The sequence below is a fragment of the Anopheles cruzii genome, chromosome 2 (genome assembly GCF_943734635.1).
Source record: "Anopheles cruzii chromosome 2, idAnoCruzAS_RS32_06, whole genome shotgun sequence".
Classification (NCBI taxonomy): Eukaryota; Metazoa; Arthropoda; class Insecta; order Diptera; family Culicidae; genus Anopheles; species Anopheles cruzii.
Genome location: NC_069144.1, coordinates 52,585,880 through 52,603,230, shown reverse-complemented (window position 1 = coordinate 52,603,230; position 17,351 = coordinate 52,585,880). Strand labels below are relative to the sequence as shown.

Below are 17,351 nucleotides of genomic sequence, written 5' to 3'. Positions count from 1 at the left end.
GAAGCGTGAAACTGGAATGCTCTTCTGGTGGCCGATCCGGACTATTTATAGTTGGAAAACACGGACCTGTCGCCGTCGGAGGCCGTACACTCAGAACGTGGCTCCGCCGAGGAGGGGGCGCCCAAGAATTGATAGCAATTGTGGGGTCTTCTCGCTCGCACCCGTCGCGTGGTTCACTTTTCTTCGCGCACCGCGCTCGATTGTTGCGCTGCTTCACGAAAGAATCGTGTGCACGCGAAGAGCCGCGGAGCTACGGAGCGGGAGGTGGCGAAAGGGATTGTCTCCAAAGATCCTAGCCTCAGACAGGGGGGGCCTTCTGACAGTGACCCGAACCGAACCAACACCGTTTGGCGCGCCGGTCGTCGTCGTCGTCCGTAGGTCGCTGCCGAGCACCGAGCTCCGCAACAACAACATGATAGTAGCCGAGAGCAACGACGCGACGCCACTGCCTTCGACTGTCTCGCATGGGGTCTCCCTCCTCTCCGTGAACGCGCGACCGATCGACGGCCGGCGGACCGGCGGCTGCCAGATTGCTATTGACTTAACCTCTCAGTGTCGCTCGGTCAGCGGCACGTTAGGTTCGTCGCCTGCAACTTGAACACTAAAGTCCCGCGGCGAAGCTGATTCATCACACCGGCCGCTCAACCTCAAACCCGGTCCCGGCAAGTCCTGGAGCGTTTCGGAAGGTTTACCAAGCGCGCCCCCTACGGAGAGGATGGCGTGCCGGTAATGTGCTGCAAAATGTAGATCATCCGAATCCGGGGGGCTTGTGATAGTTCTCGGTCGTCGACGGTGGCTGCTGAGGTGTTGCCAGGCCCGGCCCGGCTGGCATTTGCCGACGCCGACGACACAGTGAGATTGTGAACATAAATTGCCCTCCGCGAGTGGTGGTGTCCTATGCTGCGGAGTCCCATTCATGCACGGCCCGCATGTGTTTCGCTTTGAGGAAGTCGTGATGAAGTTGACATTTTTGCAGACCAAATCCCACGATGTCAGCTGGGAAGGCACTGAAGTCGGAACTGAGGTTCGCGTAAGGGTTGGGCTTAAGTGAGTCATCCGGCTACTAATTTCCGACTCCGCACTCCGCGGTCCCGGACATCGGGCATCATTAGTTTTGATTGTGATTGCTTGACGCCCGATCGCTCTAACTGTGGCCTCGGTCAGTCTTACTGGACTACGTGTGCCTTGAAGGCAATTATTTGGAAAAGGAATTTATTGAATTGCTTTTGTAAATAGAGAATGAGAAAGAAGGAAACTGGGAGAGACACACATTCATCGCTCTATGTTTAAGGCTAAGAAATATTAGCAACACACAACTTTAAATGATATAACAAGAAAGACTGATTAATGATTTAGTACTAACATTGTTTGTTACATTTTCATTGCACTTGGTCATAAAGTTACGCTTGCTTCGTTTTGTTTGGAATCAAACAAATTGTAGTCGTAGTGTCCGTTTCAAAGAAGAGGTAAAAATAAAAGTCCAATGTTGATTAATCGGAATATTTGTTTGACACCAAAGACTTTAGACAAAACGTAAAACCTGATTACATAATTTACTACTGTGTCCAACTAACAAATCCTTTGTTTGTTCTTCTAAATCTATGTAGTGGACAGTAAAATAATCCTTACTCATTGTAATACATCTATGTCTACATTTGTTTCAACATTTGAAATGGCCCGAAAAGTTCTTTTCGGGAATGACCTTCAACACATCCTTCGTTTCGACTCCTATCACAGCTATTGACTGTAAAACGTGTCCAGGTGTCCAGGAAAAAAGGGTGTTTGAAGAACGATATGGGTCGAGTTTGTAGCGAAATGGCCTCGAGATGATCAAGAAAATGTGATACAAAATTCATGATGCAAGACCCAAGAATTGTCTCTCCACAAATCCGGTCTGGTTTGAGTCACAGCATTACGCAAATGACTCGCAAAACCCAAATCTAATTCTTTGTAGACAGTTTAACCATTTGGAAGTAATTCATGATGCACTGCACCACGATAATCAAAGAAAAACGGTTTCCCGTTTCGTGCCATGCCGATAAAGCCAAATTAACACCTAATGCTTAGCGATTTTAGACGGTCGCCACAGGGTTATTAAAAATTTCCTTCCATTAGCCCACAGGTTTTTGTTGCCTCGAGCCAGCGCGAATTGTTGAAATAAATTTACGACACGCGGGATAATCGACAGCCAAGAGGCAGGCCGGCCTACGACGGATTGCACACCGGCTGTTGGAAGAATGCAACTGCGTGTGCGCCTTGTAGAGTAGAGCTATGAGCCGCTTGGCACTTCAACTATCTCCGCAAATCGTTCAATCGCTTCCAATTGCCCTACCAACCACGGCGAGCGGATGCTCTGCTGCTGCTGCTGGAAGCGCCGTCGAGCGCCGTCGAGCAAAAACAAGCGCTCCATAAACTGTCCCCACGGACGCTGCTTTTCGCTAGTTTTATTACCTTCGCATCGGAAAAGCCCGCCAATGTGGCTGGGTGACAGATATCCGGGGCAACCCTTGGCGGCTAATCGACTGAAGCGGTTGGAAGTATTCGTGGAATGAATGCGTTCATTTAGCCACCGCGCGGCCCCCGAGACCAGAGATGGTCTCGGCGAGATTGTGTAATGCTCCTGTCCTGTCTCCCGCCTAAAGGGGGGGGGCCTCAGAGCTGCCCAACAGCTGCTCCGGTCGGCTCCGGTGGCTACTGACCGGGGTGGGAAGGTGCAGTTTGCACCCGCTTCGATCAGCAAAGGCAAAAGCAAGGCAAAGGCCGTCCTTTGGGGCCGTCGCGTGTGTCAATAGTGGATTTTCACACGAAGATCAAACACGATCGACCTGACCGACGGTCCGGGCGCTGCGGTGCCCAGGTCCCTTAGGCCCCAGGACCGGGGCCGTGTAATTAATTCCCCATCGAAACCGAAAGTGTCTCTGTGAACCACACGGTTGCGCTGGTGTGTGCGCGTCGGTTCCATACGATCCGACCACAGCCGGCCGGACGTGGTGGGACGGCACACAAACCCTAACCTCAAAGTCGCCCTCACCCGTAGCCCTTCGCGTCCGGATTGGCAGGGTGCGGTGATTGCGGCGTCCTCGTTGCGGCCAGCCCCGAGTGCAGCTCGGAGATCTTGGCGGCTGAGGGCAGATAATTTGCATCAACAATTATGCACACCAGGTGCGCACAATGGCGCTGGCTTTGGCGGTGCTCACCACTTGGAAGCTCGCTGGGGGGTTTACAAGCAACCGAGCGACTAAACGATACCACCAAACCGCCCGTAGGTGATCGTAAACAGAAATTGAATCTGGAGTGAGGCACGGGCAACGGTCGAAGAACAATCGGGTGAGCAAAAAACCGGAACCACAGCACAGCCCAGCATGGGGGCTGTGTGATCGTATAACGTCGCGGTCGCCTTCCGTGCACTGATTTATGCTTTCAATGTCAGCGAAGGTCGCCGGACGGCAACGTCGGTCCGTCCGGGGCAATCGACGTGAACAAGTGGATTATGACCGACGGAGGTGGAGATTCTTGGAACAGCGGGTAGGTCCGGGACCCGCGAACCCGGATCAATGGAGCCGGAGACGGAGCCGAGCAAAACTCGGCTAGTTCCTACTCGTCGACAGGACCATAAAGTTCTACTACTACAGCCACGAAACGACATTCGGCCAACATCTTTGATTACGTTTTCATTACCACCTCCAGGACTGAATGGCGTCTAACTATTTTTATTGCATCCAATTCAGGCCTATCCGAGCGAAAGAGTCGCACTCAGAGTCAAGGACTCCTCCACCGATACGGGAGGTTCTATTCTCATGCCCCCCTCCCTTCCGGGCCCTGCCGATGGCTGAAGGGTTGAAACCTTCGGCGGCGGCGGCCCTATCGCACGATCGATCGCTCCAACAACGGTCATTAATCGTGCACGGCGCGATATCGAGCAGAGGCACTTAGATCGAGCCACCGGACCGGGCCGACCGGGACCCGGGGCGTCGTCAGTGCACTCGATGCACACCCCACCCCACACGACACGTCATCGTCATCGTCATCATTTGACGCATTTGCTAATTGTAGCGATTCCGCTGGGGTGAGGGCTGCAAGTTTGTCACACGCGCCCAAGGAACTGGTTAATGCTCTCCAAGAGGTGATTATGATCGAGATTGGATCGGCGCGAATGGTAGCGAGAGCGAGATGGGCAGAATGAACTAGAACCGCGCATGTTCTGGTCTGATTGGTCCCCTCATATATTTGCTCGATCACTTGTCGTCGTCGCTAAGTGATCGATTATATCACGTATATGCTCGCCCGACAGACAGCAAAGGCGAATTCCTCTGTTGCTGCTCGCTGCAGCAACAATTATTCCCGCTGACCGCGCAATGTCATTCTTGGCTGTCGTGATCAATCGTTTAGATCACTTTTGATTCCGTTCGAGAATGTAGGGCTAACATTGCTAAAGGTGAATTCTGTTTAGGTGTAATAGGGCTCTCAATGTTTTATGGTAGTTTAAAGGTTTGCTTAAATTTATGTAGTATGATTCTCTTTGTTTATATTAGAGTTATGAAATATGTATAGGTACATTTACAGGTACAGTAAATTAGTACATTAGTACTAGGTGGTCATTTCAAGGATCGGTTTTGCATTTGGTTATAAAAAACAGGCTAAACATTATTCATTCATTTGAAATGTTGATTCATGTTATTTGTGCATAAAATAAACATTTCATCTAAGTTTATTTCCATCTCGGTGGTTATGTTAATAAGCAAAATTGGCGTTTTTGAGGTTCGAAAAAAACCCCCAACGTGCAAAATGAGGTGAATGAACCTGTTGAATAAATAACCATCGAAAAATATTTATCCGTTATTTTATAAAAAAATTATATGAATGAATGAGTGAAATGAAAATAAGAACCATGAAATGACCACGCAGTAGTTAGAAAGAAGAAATTAAAGTATAAATTGAAGCAAATGAGACCTTCTTATTTATGTAATGAATTATTTGACTATCAAAAATCATGTGGTGATTATATTTTGCACACTTTATTATTTCCAACAATTTGTATTAACAATGAAGCAAACTTCACATTCACTCAGCATTTCAACCCTATCTGAAAGGTGCTCCAAATGATATGATCATGCGATAATGATGTGAGCAAGAAATGTTATCATTCACAGCATTATTCAACCCCAAAGATATACTTTAACGCTTAACAGACATCCATTTGAGACACTTTGCCAGTGCAGCGGCCATTGACGACAATTACTTTTGCGCTTTTCATAGGCACACTTCTATCACCCAGGTTCCGCCAATGGTGATTTAATTTAACCAATTTGCCCTACCGCTGGCACCATTAGCACTCTCTCTGCGCCATCGAAATCACCTTCATGCCTGAAAGGGCGCCAGGTTGCACCAGGATTGGATAATGGACGTAGGTTCATTTCTTTGGACTCGCTTTGCCCAAAAAAAAAGGAAGAAACGCGATCGCGATCCTAACGATCTTTGAAGCGATAATTAATGTGATAAAATGAAAAGTGCTCAACCGACTGCCTGTTTTCTCCTTTGCTTCGCGCGACCGCTCAATCCTCGGCCGTCGCGTCCACCTTCGTGGCACACTTCAATCTTCAAGCCCGGCCCGGGGCTCGGCGGGCGGTTTGAAACAGCTGACTGTGGCCGGTCCGAGTCCGTGATGCAAGCCACAGACGATTGAATCGTAAAGCGAGCAGCGCAAAGGGCTCGTGACCCACAGCGTGCAGGGCCGGCTCGGCTGGACAAGTTGGACCGCCGTTGCCGCCGCCGCTTGCGGTGTCACTGGTCCACTGGGTCTTCGGGAGGAGCGCCGAACCCACCGCCGAAAAACCGGACCCGGACCGGGCCACAAAAGAGCACGGCAGTCGGTCCGACTGACCGACCGACTGCAGACGTGGTGCCGTAGAACTGGATCCGAGTTTTCAACCTTTCCCGATTTATTGGACGACGTGCGTGTTGTACAAGGCGTTATCGGAGACAACCGCCCCACACGGTGACGGCGGCGGCGGGGCCCGGGCTCCGAAGAGTGTTTTTATCATGAAATGCAAGGCTCGACACCGGCCACCCCGGGGTAAGTGACAACCCCGCGTTCGATGGACACGCGACGGAGTCTAGAATGGGGCTGCGGCCTACCCTGTTACGTAACCGACGCCTCCGACCTCCGACGATACGGTCATTAGACGGTTCCTAGCCGGGCTCCCTAGTTCAGGTGCGCACTCTAGACAGAGAGGCCACAACCTAGGTAGGTCTGCAGGCATCGACTGACAATACGATAAATAAGCCGGCATTAAGTGATACAGATGAAAAGTGGCCGCAACGGTCGGTCGCTGCTCGGCCACTGCTCGGCGTTACATTCCGCGGGCAGAGTGGATCATGGGAAAAATAAGTATATGGGTCAAGTTGATTTACGTTGGGGCTTCAGCGTGCCAGCGCCTTGCCTGTGCCGTCGACCCTTCGCAAGACGGCACTGCAAGAAAAAGTGATCATTCGCCGATGACAACGACGCACAAAATGTCACCGTACACTGGAACTGGAGCAAACGAATATTAACGATTTGCTGGGTCAATCCGGAGGTAGTGTTGTTTTTTCCGTGGATCAATTCCAGCTGCATCATTTATCATTAAAATGTGTATGCAATTAATTGTATTCTCCTTTACACTAATGTTAGTAAATAATTATTTACTAAGCTTGAAACTCTTAAAATGACATTAACAGTAAACCACATAATAAAGGACCATCGTGTATACTTTGTAAATTGAAGGTCCTTACAGTGTCTCAAAGGTCACACGTATTGCAGTGAAATGAAACTACTTTACGATGGACCTTAAAAGTGAAAGATAAAAGGACCAATCCACACGCCAATAAATCAACCACTGCAGCTGGACGGATCATTCTCGATCGGATTTATGTTCTCTGCCACGGTAATTTACACTGACCCATTCTTTGCCGCTCGATCCCTCGCTTCGTCGATCCGTCGTCCGTTTTGGAAAATGTCGATCGGTTTGCTCTTTTCGGCCGGCGTCCGACCATTCTCAAGTGCTCCGACCGAGGGTATCAAAAACATCATAGTTCAAGCAGAACAACCGACCGACCGCGTTGTTGTGTTTAATCCGCGCGCGGGCGCGCAAAAATAAAATGTCAGCCGAACGCCGGTTTCGGCGAGCTCACGGTCCTCATAAAGTAAAAGCGCCGATTGCCCTATTGACGGCCGGACAAGATTGGCCTTCCGTGCGGCTCAACCTTGCGCGATAAGCAGCGCGTTTGAGAGGAGCACGAAACACGGACAGTGGGGGCATAATTGTAGGTGTGAAACAGCAATGGAACCGTTTCTTGTGACGAATGAGAAATGGGATGCAATCAAATGTCCCGCGAGGGGGTGCCCGCGAGCATAACTTTGCACGAAATTCTACGAAATGCATTTCACTGGCCATTCCGCGAGCGACAATTGATTGCAAGATATGTCGTCCGTGCCCGGAGCATTTCGACAAACGGCGTGCGCCATTGTGGCGACAACAACAACGGCGTGTCGACGTAATAAACACATCGAAAAGTTCGCTTAAAATAATGACACATTGTGAGACCATCTTGTCTAAGACCCCCAGACCGCGGCACTCGTGACCTGATGCAACGTGCAGGCCTCCCCCCCCCCCACCGGTGAGGACGGGTTGTGCATATGAAGCGGAGGTTAATGTCGCGATGGCTCCAGATGGTGGGTAGCAAAAGGCGAAAACTCCATCCCGCTTGCCATGCGCACAATGAGGGCCGCCGCCGGATTGCGAAAAGACTCGCTTAGACGAAGCGGAATGCATACGGAAACTCCCATTCGAAGTATTTTTGGTTGGTCTTGAAGTAACGGTTCGCGTAACGCGGGTTATGCAGCGTCGTGGGTGACTAGCCACGCCACCGTTCACGCGCCTTGCGCGCGTCCTTGAGACAGTTTTGTTTTTTGCACCGCTCCCGCACGATCCGTGCTGCCGCGAGCGGAACGTGCGGTTGTCAAGGCACGTCTTCCGAATTGCCTCAAAAACGATGAATCAATCGAACGTTGGATGGCCGGTTTTATTGTCCGGTGGCGTGATATTTGCCTCTTCCTTGAAACGGCACGCCTTCACTTGCCCGTGGCCGAAGGAGACACACTCGCGGTCCTCGAGAAGCTAGCGACAGGGTAGCAATTATCGACCATTTATCCACTTCGATGTTGATTAACTAATTGCACCCCCCCGGCTTGGGGGGCGACGATGGTCGTAGGTGGGTCCCCGAGAATTTGACATTAACAAGTGTTAGGCAGCCGAGTCTTGGAAAGCCCGAAGCGAACTGCGATCTAAGGATCGGTTCTTTTGTGTGCCCAAAATGAGGGCCAATACATTTTATTTCCGAGAAAATGGTTCTAAAATCCTACTATCTCAACGGACCGGGTGGATCGAACATTTCACCCGTTGACTCTTGCACTGCATATCAGCAGAAAACTTGGTGGCCCCATTTCGCTGCAACCTGTTTGAAGTTTATCAGTCGAAGGAAAATGGGGACAATAAACGCAACTTACAAAATAGGCACCCGGGGCAGTCACTAGCGGTCGCCCCACCACCGCGAAGGTTCCTTCGCGACGCGACAAACTTGGAAAAAAAAGAAAAACAACCTTTCAATCATAACAACTTCCTGCCTCGGTGGCCACCGCGCACGTGATTCGGTATACGGTCGGCCAGCGCCGGCGTCGCGCCGTTCACGCACTTAATAAATTCGTGAAAGCTCACCGTTCACCGTGCGTGTCGCGTGCTCGCATCTGATCGTTATTTCTATTGCAATCAGCTGGCTCATTAAAATGGCTCTGCGTAGCTAGTGGGCCACTCGCGTCGCCTATCGACCCGCCGGGTCCTCCCGATAGGGGTCGTTTGTTTTTCTCGCAGCGTGCCTTTAAATTGAATTTATTAACAAATCTGTTTGGGACCGATTCGCTTCTTCCTGTTTGATTTGGAATTTCATGAATTATAAAAAATATGTTCTATCTTAGAAAGTTTAAAAGTGGTATAGTTGGTTAAATTTTAAAGTGAGAACTTGTGTTAAACATAAGAATATGTCGTCCGAGAGATTGAATTGGGTTGAAGAGGTTTTAGCTAGAAACATTGATTATACGAGATCTGTTCAAAAAGTAATGTCAATTTTGTATTTACGCGGGCTACGTGTATTCGATTTTTTTGTCAAAACAACACACTAACGGTACCACAGCCACCGTATTCCCCAAATCTGGTCCCCAGTGACTTTTTCCTGTTTCCACAACTCAAATTACCGCTCAATTACTTTTGGAAGAGACAAAAAGCGACGATGAGCCAAAACACGTCCAAGCAAATCAGCTGTCAAAAATCGACTGATCACTAATAATGGCCGATCTTGTCACCGTAAGTGAGTTTGATAAAAGTTCTACAAGGGTTCAAAGCCAAAATAGGTTCCTGGGGACGAGAATCGGACTTTATCTGAGGGCATGCTGTAGAAGTACACAGTTTTCTGAATTCTTTTTGTAAGAAGTCCCTGCGAAACAGTTACACAGTTACAATCTGGTTCGGCTGATAGCACATTGGCAATGATGGAAAGTGATCATTAATCTATCTACCAGCGACCCATACTCCAAAGTGTGCCCGAAGATTAATAATTAAAGTACGCCAAGGGTCAAATTAATGTCGTAAATTAAAAGAAATATCCTTCGCTTAGCGTTGTGTGAGAACCATTTGACTGCTAAATGCACTTTGTGTCATGCGTTCTACATTTAGCCCCGTATGCCCGTAACAAAACGGGAGGCTGACCTATTGATCGACGGAAACCCAATTAAAAACCACCGGCCAATTTGCATCCCATCGTGAATGTGGCACCTGCGACTGCAAATCGCCCACAAATCATGTACGCACGATTCGTGGCTCGAGTGCTCGCGGTGTGACGTGGTGATCGAAATGATAAATTAAATCCTAATGGTAACGTTTTGTTTCGCGCTGGCCCCGCTGGGCGGGCCAGACGGACCAGCAGCGCCGTAACCCTTCACGCCGTGCAGAGACAGGGTTCGCGGGTTAGGCACCCCTGTCCATTCGAGCCGCGATCCCTTCGATCGTACGGCAGCGACTGCGTTGTCACTTTGGTTTTGACCGAAAAGCAAAAAGAAAAAATGTCTGCGGGCCGCCATACGCGCTCGACGACCACGACGGTGACCACGGTGACTTTATTATAAATTTAATCATCGTAAATTGCAACATTGCATTGAACTCGTACGACGGCGCGGCTCGCAACGACGACGCTATCGGGACGCAAGGACCTGGTCAAGCGTAACGCGCAGCCCTTTCGCTTCCCCTCGCCGAGGTCCACTTTACGAGTCACGTGGGTACGAAGTAACCCGTGTTACCTGTCAGAGATAAAGACCCTCGTTTGGTCATTCGGCTCCGGCGTGGTGACGGGTTTGGCACCTCGCCACGGTTGGCAACTACTCCGCGGCTAGTATTTTGCAGACAAGGCTTCCCGTGAGCCGTTGCGATGTAGCGTTTCAGAACCATAGTTTTGGTGGGTCAAATCTCTGAAGAATCTGAAAATTAATTAGTACAATAACGACACCTGGTATTTCTACGACGAAATTGGGCAATTTAATAAATACCTGCCTCGCTTAAAGTTATCCATGATCTCGTCAGGCACGGTGACAGGTTCTTTTCCGACACACAGTAGACCACCTAGAATCGCAAACGACAGTAACGGGGGTTTGAGACACAATTCTCAAGCAGTTGGATCCCGTGTATGGAGGTAGCAAACAAGATCGAGTCAGGAACAACCCTCCGCTGGGGCGTGGACTTTCCATAAAAGGGATGATAAATTGTTCCTAATTTCGTTTGTCATTTCACTCGATAGGATTAACCACGTTCGACCACCCCGAGGTGGACTTAAAAAGAATCTGGAATGTGATGGAACACACAACGATCGTCACCACGTGGAAGTGAGACTCCCGGGGTCGGGGCCCGCGATCGGAAACACATATTACGCCCTGCTGACCGTTCCGTAATTACGCCATTCGCACACTCGGCTGAAACAAGGGACAAGTTCTTAGCACACAGGACCGCCCGATGCCGCCGACGATAAATCATATTCTCGGCTCTCGGGTTTGTCGTTCGGGCGTGCAGCGTTATGTTGGCCCCGCGAGCCGGGCGTGAGCCGTGGAACGGGTTCAATCAGCCGCCAAATCAGACGCCGACCCGGGGCGGCCAGCGGCGAGCGATCACAATCACACCGCGCAGCCACCACGACGACGACGCCCGGGTTTCATAACATTTCAGTACGCGAATGCTATAAAATTGATTAATGGTCGCATTCGGTGCGTTTGTCGATGCGAAAATACAGAACCCAACGACATTTCTCGATCGGTGGTCGGGTTGGCCGAGACCGGGACGAGATGAGCCAAGAACGGGGCTGCTCGCCGGCTTGGGCGAAAGGAGTTTAACCGATCGATATCACCGATCACATGCACGGTCAGCTCCGTAGTCCGACATTCCCAAGGGTCATTGTGTGAAGTCCCTACGACCGACCACTGTACCGACCACTGTCAGCTCGGGGTCCGACTCTGTCCGGCAGGAGCGAAAGCAAATTTATTGATCCTCAGTCCATTGCATAGGATTAAGGTCGCGATACGCCATACGAACGAACGAAAGCTACCTTTCGTTGCCTTATTGGCATGACGTTTGCGGACCAACAAGGGCCTAATATTTATAGCATAATTGTTTGATTATGGAGTAACCAACTCTGCTCAATCGAAGAGTGAGTCATTCGACCCATTCATCGCTGCGGCAGTTGCGACTTTACATATTAAATTTATTTCTTGACAAATCGCCAATAGCTAAGCGCTGGGCCGTCTCAACGGACTGTTCAGGAAGTGATCTTGCGGCAGCCCTCTAGCATCCAAGCAATGAACTGTAAAAGTGGCGATCACACCCGGACATATTGTCAACAGATTTGTGGCCACAGTGTCGGCCGGCCCCGGAGTTGGTCGATAAATTATGCCACAAACCCTGCCCGAAAACTGTTTCAGCTGCTGTGACCGGCGATGATCAGTGAAGACGTTGTTCTCTGTGGCTGGCTAATAAAGCCAGTCGCTTGATTTGCAAAAGAAGAACTTTGACTGGCTAGAGTGGACCGGAGTTCTTGTGAACCGCATATGGTGAAATAATTCAGTTCTCCACATTGAGTTCAATGTCGGAAGTGATCATACAAGAACGACCAGGAGAAAATCCACTCAGCTCAATTAGGCGCTAGTTTGCCGGGGAACAGGGATCCCCGGGTGTCCTTGGTCCGGCCGGTGAGCGCGGTGAGTCGGGACTGCCTGGGGAGAATGGACGAGACGGTGTCGGGATTATGGGACCCCGGGGTCCCATTGGTCCTGCGGGGTCACCGGGCGACTCGATCACTGGACCTCCGGGGCGTGCCGGTGAGCGTGGTGAAGCGGGCGGAGCAGGGAAGTGGCCGGCTTCGTGGTCTGCTTCGTGTTTCGATCCTAACCGTTCCGATCGTTTCATCTTCAAGGACACCCGGGCGTTCGGGGTGCCCCGGGCATTCCAGGCGTTTGCCCGAACGATTGCTACATGGCAGCGGTGACCGCCGCGCAGAACTTCCGCGCCAACCAGTAGACCAAGAGCCCCAACTACTAAAAACTGCCAGCGGCCGGTCGCCTGAGCTTCGAACAATAAATTCGTTTTGCATTTCAGCACGTTCTAATTGCTTCACACCGCGTCGCACCTTCGGCAAGGTTGTGTCTAACGGACTTCTATCTTAATCGACGCATTGCGCACACCCGTGGCAGGATGTGGCAGGAGACCCATAGGGCGATGTCGCCACCGCAAACAGGTTGCACTATCCACTGGCCGCTCGGAGTGGAATGAAAGAAACATGGCCGTACAAATTATCAATAATTATCCTCGCAATCCGACGGCGCCCAGCGCCAGGGGTGCCAAAGTGGTAATCTATTTTTTCCCTTTTTTCTACTGTTTGCTGTTACCTTCAACCCCGCGGCCACTTGGGTGTCGTGGGAGTCAAGGGCCAGCGCCAGCGGCGAGAAGGAAATCAATTACGGAACCGAAGGTCAGAGCGCGTAGCGTGGAGTTTGGAGCCCGTTAACCCCCGGGGCTCGGATAAATCTTCATTATAAGCGCCCGCCACACCGCGGCGGTGGGCCTGTGGGGCGGGTGAAGAAAATGGGAAAATTCAATCCCATACGTCGTCGACGCAGCGGCACTCCAAACCGCACTCCACTCCTGCTCGTGTCGTTGGCACGGACGTGCGTTCGAAAATACATTGTTCTCGAAAGGGCAAGCCCTTCTCAAGGGTGCGTTTTTGGCGGCGGCGACCTGATCAGACCAGACCAAAGTAGTTTGTAGAGCTGCACGTAAAGCGGTAGCGAGACCCTTTATCTCGTTCGCCTCACGTTAAACAGCTTGAATTATGTTGCACAGTGCGTCCTCGGCCCCAGGAGTGGACTTCTTCGGGGCCCTCTTCACGGTCAACAACGGCTCCGCTTGACCTGCTCGGCTCGCAGGTTGCGCCGTAAATGGTTATTATGTTGCCGGGCCGCGCGATCACGAAGGGTCGCGACCGCGTTGTTTGTGGGGTTGATTTATCAGGTTTGCACTTCGAGCTGAGATTGATCAACCCACTACGGTGGTCACGAGCGCCGATCATCGGCCCCCAGATCGATCTGATCGGACCAGCTCTGCGGATGAGCCTTGCGACGGAGCAGATTGAAACGATTGCGAAACCAATCTGGCTCCCATCTGGTGGTGGAAGTTGTAAACAAGAACTACACAATCTGCCCAGAGCGTGCCATGGAACCTTCCGAACAATCCGTGCCACAATGTGCCATTGAAAAGCACTCCGAGTGGCCACGTTGTCGGCCCAACAAATCAGCTGTGGAGATGTAAAATTGTTACACGATGAGTTGGCGAAAACTTTTGACAACAACTTCCCGGCCAGCTCGAAGAGGTCGGTTGATTGGGGTCCAATCCGGGAGGGGGAACGGCTGCGTGGGTCACCTTCGCGGTGGAGTCACACATTCGCCCTTCGGTCAATGTTGGCTCACTGCACTGGGAGGTTGTGGTTGATAAATGAGCGTACGCAACGGTTGTTCGCAGGATAGCAGCTGCCCGGGACGGAGTGTTTGCCGCTACGACCTTCGATGTGTGTGTGTCTCTATCGTGGAGACTCCTTGGTTTGGGCGAAACAGTGAGATTGTTGTAATGAGCACAATTAGAGCACGTTCATTATGGTAATTCCCTCGAGAGCTGTTCGACATGATCCGATTAAGGCAATTTAATGGGCGATTAGCGAATGGCCGAACATAACAAGGTGATGCCAGGTGAGATTTCTCCAAAGTGTCACTCTGCTTGTAGCAACCGTGGTTGGCATCCTTTCTGCTAGACAAGAAACGTCTCTGCTGGCGAATGGCATTTTAACTCAGGGAATAGGAATAGGTCAGGGACTCTGGGACTCCCGACCGAGATCGCATATCCACTGACCTGCTCACTTTGATTCAACATCCTTGCCCGCCGAGAACTACCCTCTCCAGTGTTACTTCCGAATTACTTTGTATACGATTTTCGACTACTATTTCTTTCATTTTCGTAATATTTGACTTCGTTTCAGGGTTGTTCTAGTGGTTAGATAAAGCAAGTTAATTGCATTGACGATCTTTTTTTTAAACTTTCAAACAATAGTTTCATTGTATTTTTTTTATCAAACAGAGACTAAACTGAGCAAAATGTATCCTTTAATAACATTCTAAGCGATTCCTCTTAAGAAATTCCATCGGAAATATAAAACCTATCTCGTTGCTCAACCTTTACACAAATCGCCTTAACTTGTCTGAGGTATCATATCAAATTGTGCAGGGTGGCCTTTTACTAGTAAATCTAGTCAATCTGGCCTTGCTACGTCTTACAGTTTGGCCAATTAATTGGCAAAATGAAACCTAAAAACAGAATTAATTAACAAATCTAATTCACCAAATCAAGGATAAGTTTTGTAACAAATTATATTTTTCCGGCTTATTCCATTTGCACTTTATGAAAGGCTATTTACAAAAGGCTAAAATACAATTGTGCTAAAGTTGAAGTGGGAAGCGATAGAGGCTCGAGGTCTCTTCAGAACCAATCAGCCAGCTGTGCTGCGGCCCGTAGCCCTCGTCCTCGTCCGAGCACCTTAGAACACATACGGCGCCGGAAGTCCGTTGAACGCCGCGTAGGGATTGTAAGCGGGCAGACCGGCGGCGGTGTAGGCCAGGGGTGCGGCCAGCGGTGCCGGGGCGGCGGCCACAAACCGTGCCGCGGGAGCTACGAGGGCGGGGGCAGCAGCAACAACCGGTGCCGCCACGGCGTGATTGATGGTGTGCGCGTTGTAGGAGGTGGCGTACGGAGCGACTACTCCTGCGGCGGCCAACGGCGCAGCGACGGGGAAGACGCCGGCCGACACAGCTCCCAGCACGCAGGCAACCAGACAGATCTGAGAACGGTATTGTGATGCAGATGAATCCTGGAGTAAGGGCCCGCCTTAGATGAGGACTTACCACAATTTTGGCAGACATTTTGTTTGGAGGGTTGGTCTGATCGAGAACCGTGTGAGGACCTAAGTGAGTTGGTTAGATAGCGGCGTGTTACTGTGACACTGGGTGACACTGGGGATGGTTTTTATACCGAAACACTATCAGTAAGTAGCTTCGTGCCCCAAAATTCAGAGGAGCGCGTTCGATTGCGTCCAAGCAATTGTCGATTCGGTGGAGCAAAACCGTGTCGGCCAACCCGAACGCGGCGCATCTGACGGGAATACTAATGGCCCCCCTGCCAGCCGCCCCATCTGATAGCACCGCCTAGCGGCTTTGATTTGTCAATCGAAATCACATTTCGTTCACATACCCGGCCGCCCGACGATGACAGTAGCGACCAAACGTGCTCCTGCTAATGGTGTCACTGCGACGTTGCGTAACACCGAGTAAGTACATCGGGTCTAGGGAACTCGACCTTGACGAGGGGGTTGGCGGGGTTTGACACTTGATAAAGGACCTTCGGCTTAGCGAAGGTACCGCCCTGATCGGGACGACTCCGACAGGTGACAGCTCTGTGGGTCATGGATCTTCACTTTATCCGTGGAGTGAATGAATGTGTAAGAGGCCGTACGGTCGTTCGTTTGTTGATCGAATTTTAAAAGCCGATCGGGGCCCATCTGCCCACCTAGAAGAGTATAAATACCGCGGACATTCTTCGTCTAGCCGTACAGTGCAATTCGTTGAATAGTCAGCCCAACACCAGCCCAGCCCAACAACATGTTTGCCAAAATCGTAAGTAGCCGTTCCTTCAGTAGCACCGAGCGTGTGGCAGTCGATAACTCCTTTTCGTTGGCCACCTGTAGATCCTTTTCCTGGCGCTGATCGTAGCGGCCGTCTACGCTAAGCCCGTGTTCCCGGTGGCCTACTCCTCGCCTCTCCTTGCAGGCCCCTCGGTTGCGGTGGCTTCACCGTTTGCCACTCCGTTCGCCGCAGCCTACACCGCCGGTCCCGTGGCCGCGGCCTACACTGCGTCACCGTATGCGTACAGTGCGTACAGTGCGTATCCCTATGCTGCCTACGGTTCGCTGGTTCTGTAAAACGGAATACCCTAAACAGATCGGAACATAATCGGTGCTCCCGGACAATGCTATCGTTGATTGTTTTAATGTAAAATAAAGAATTTTTGCCAATCATATAATTTCTGCCATATTTTACTGTTTACATTACATAAAGGTTTTAGTGAAGTTCATTTTATTTCATTACTAGCTGTTCCCGGCGTGCGTCGCCTGGATTCTGGATGATGCGGCGTTTCAGAGGATCCGACTTCCCGGTGACGTATTCAATCGGCTTCTTTTCTCGCTTCCGTTTGCCATCTCAAAACTCGCACCAGCTGAATTTGGCTCAATTTGCTTGAAAATTGTCCGAGTTATGCTTACATTTACTTAGATTTTGTGTGCAGGCCCCCCCCCCCCCTCCCCGGAGGTATGGGAGGGTTGAACGGTTCTGTATTCACTGTCCGGTGTCACAAAACTACGTTGTGCAAAATTTCACGCGGATTGGTTCAGTAGTTTTGGAGAAAAAGCGGAACAGACGACGGACAAACAACTTTTGAAAAATCCTAAAAAATCTGAAACCCGAAAAATCCGAAATTTGATTAAGGGAGCAGGAGCAACTGGTAGGTAGCACTACTGACTAACAAACATTTATCGCCTAAACAATATTTATTAGCAATATATTTCAATATTATTGCTTGCCAATTATTTTGGTGCAATTTTTCGGTGCATGATTCGCGTCAGTGGTGCTA

General features: G+C 50.4%; 2 protein-coding genes across 2 annotated transcripts; one reads left to right on the top strand and one right to left on the bottom strand.

The window, feature by feature from the left end:
- Window positions 1-15,207: 15,207 nt before the first annotated feature.
- On the bottom strand, window positions 15,208-15,589 carry LOC128268137 (uncharacterized). The gene is made up of 2 exons (XM_053005159.1): window positions 15,572-15,589; window positions 15,208-15,507 (listed from the first exon to the last, which is right to left on the bottom strand). The coding sequence occupies exons 1-2, from the start codon at window positions 15,587-15,589 to the stop codon at window positions 15,208-15,210; spliced, it is 318 nt and encodes a 105-aa protein (XP_052861119.1).
- Window positions 15,590-16,324: 735 nt separating this feature from the next.
- LOC128268237 (uncharacterized) lies at window positions 16,325-16,644 on the top strand. Its single transcript, XM_053005276.1, has 2 exons — window positions 16,325-16,339; window positions 16,411-16,644. The coding sequence occupies exons 1-2, from the start codon at window positions 16,325-16,327 to the stop codon at window positions 16,642-16,644; spliced, it is 249 nt and encodes an 82-aa protein (XP_052861236.1).
- The last annotated feature ends 707 nt before the right edge of the window (window positions 16,645-17,351 follow it).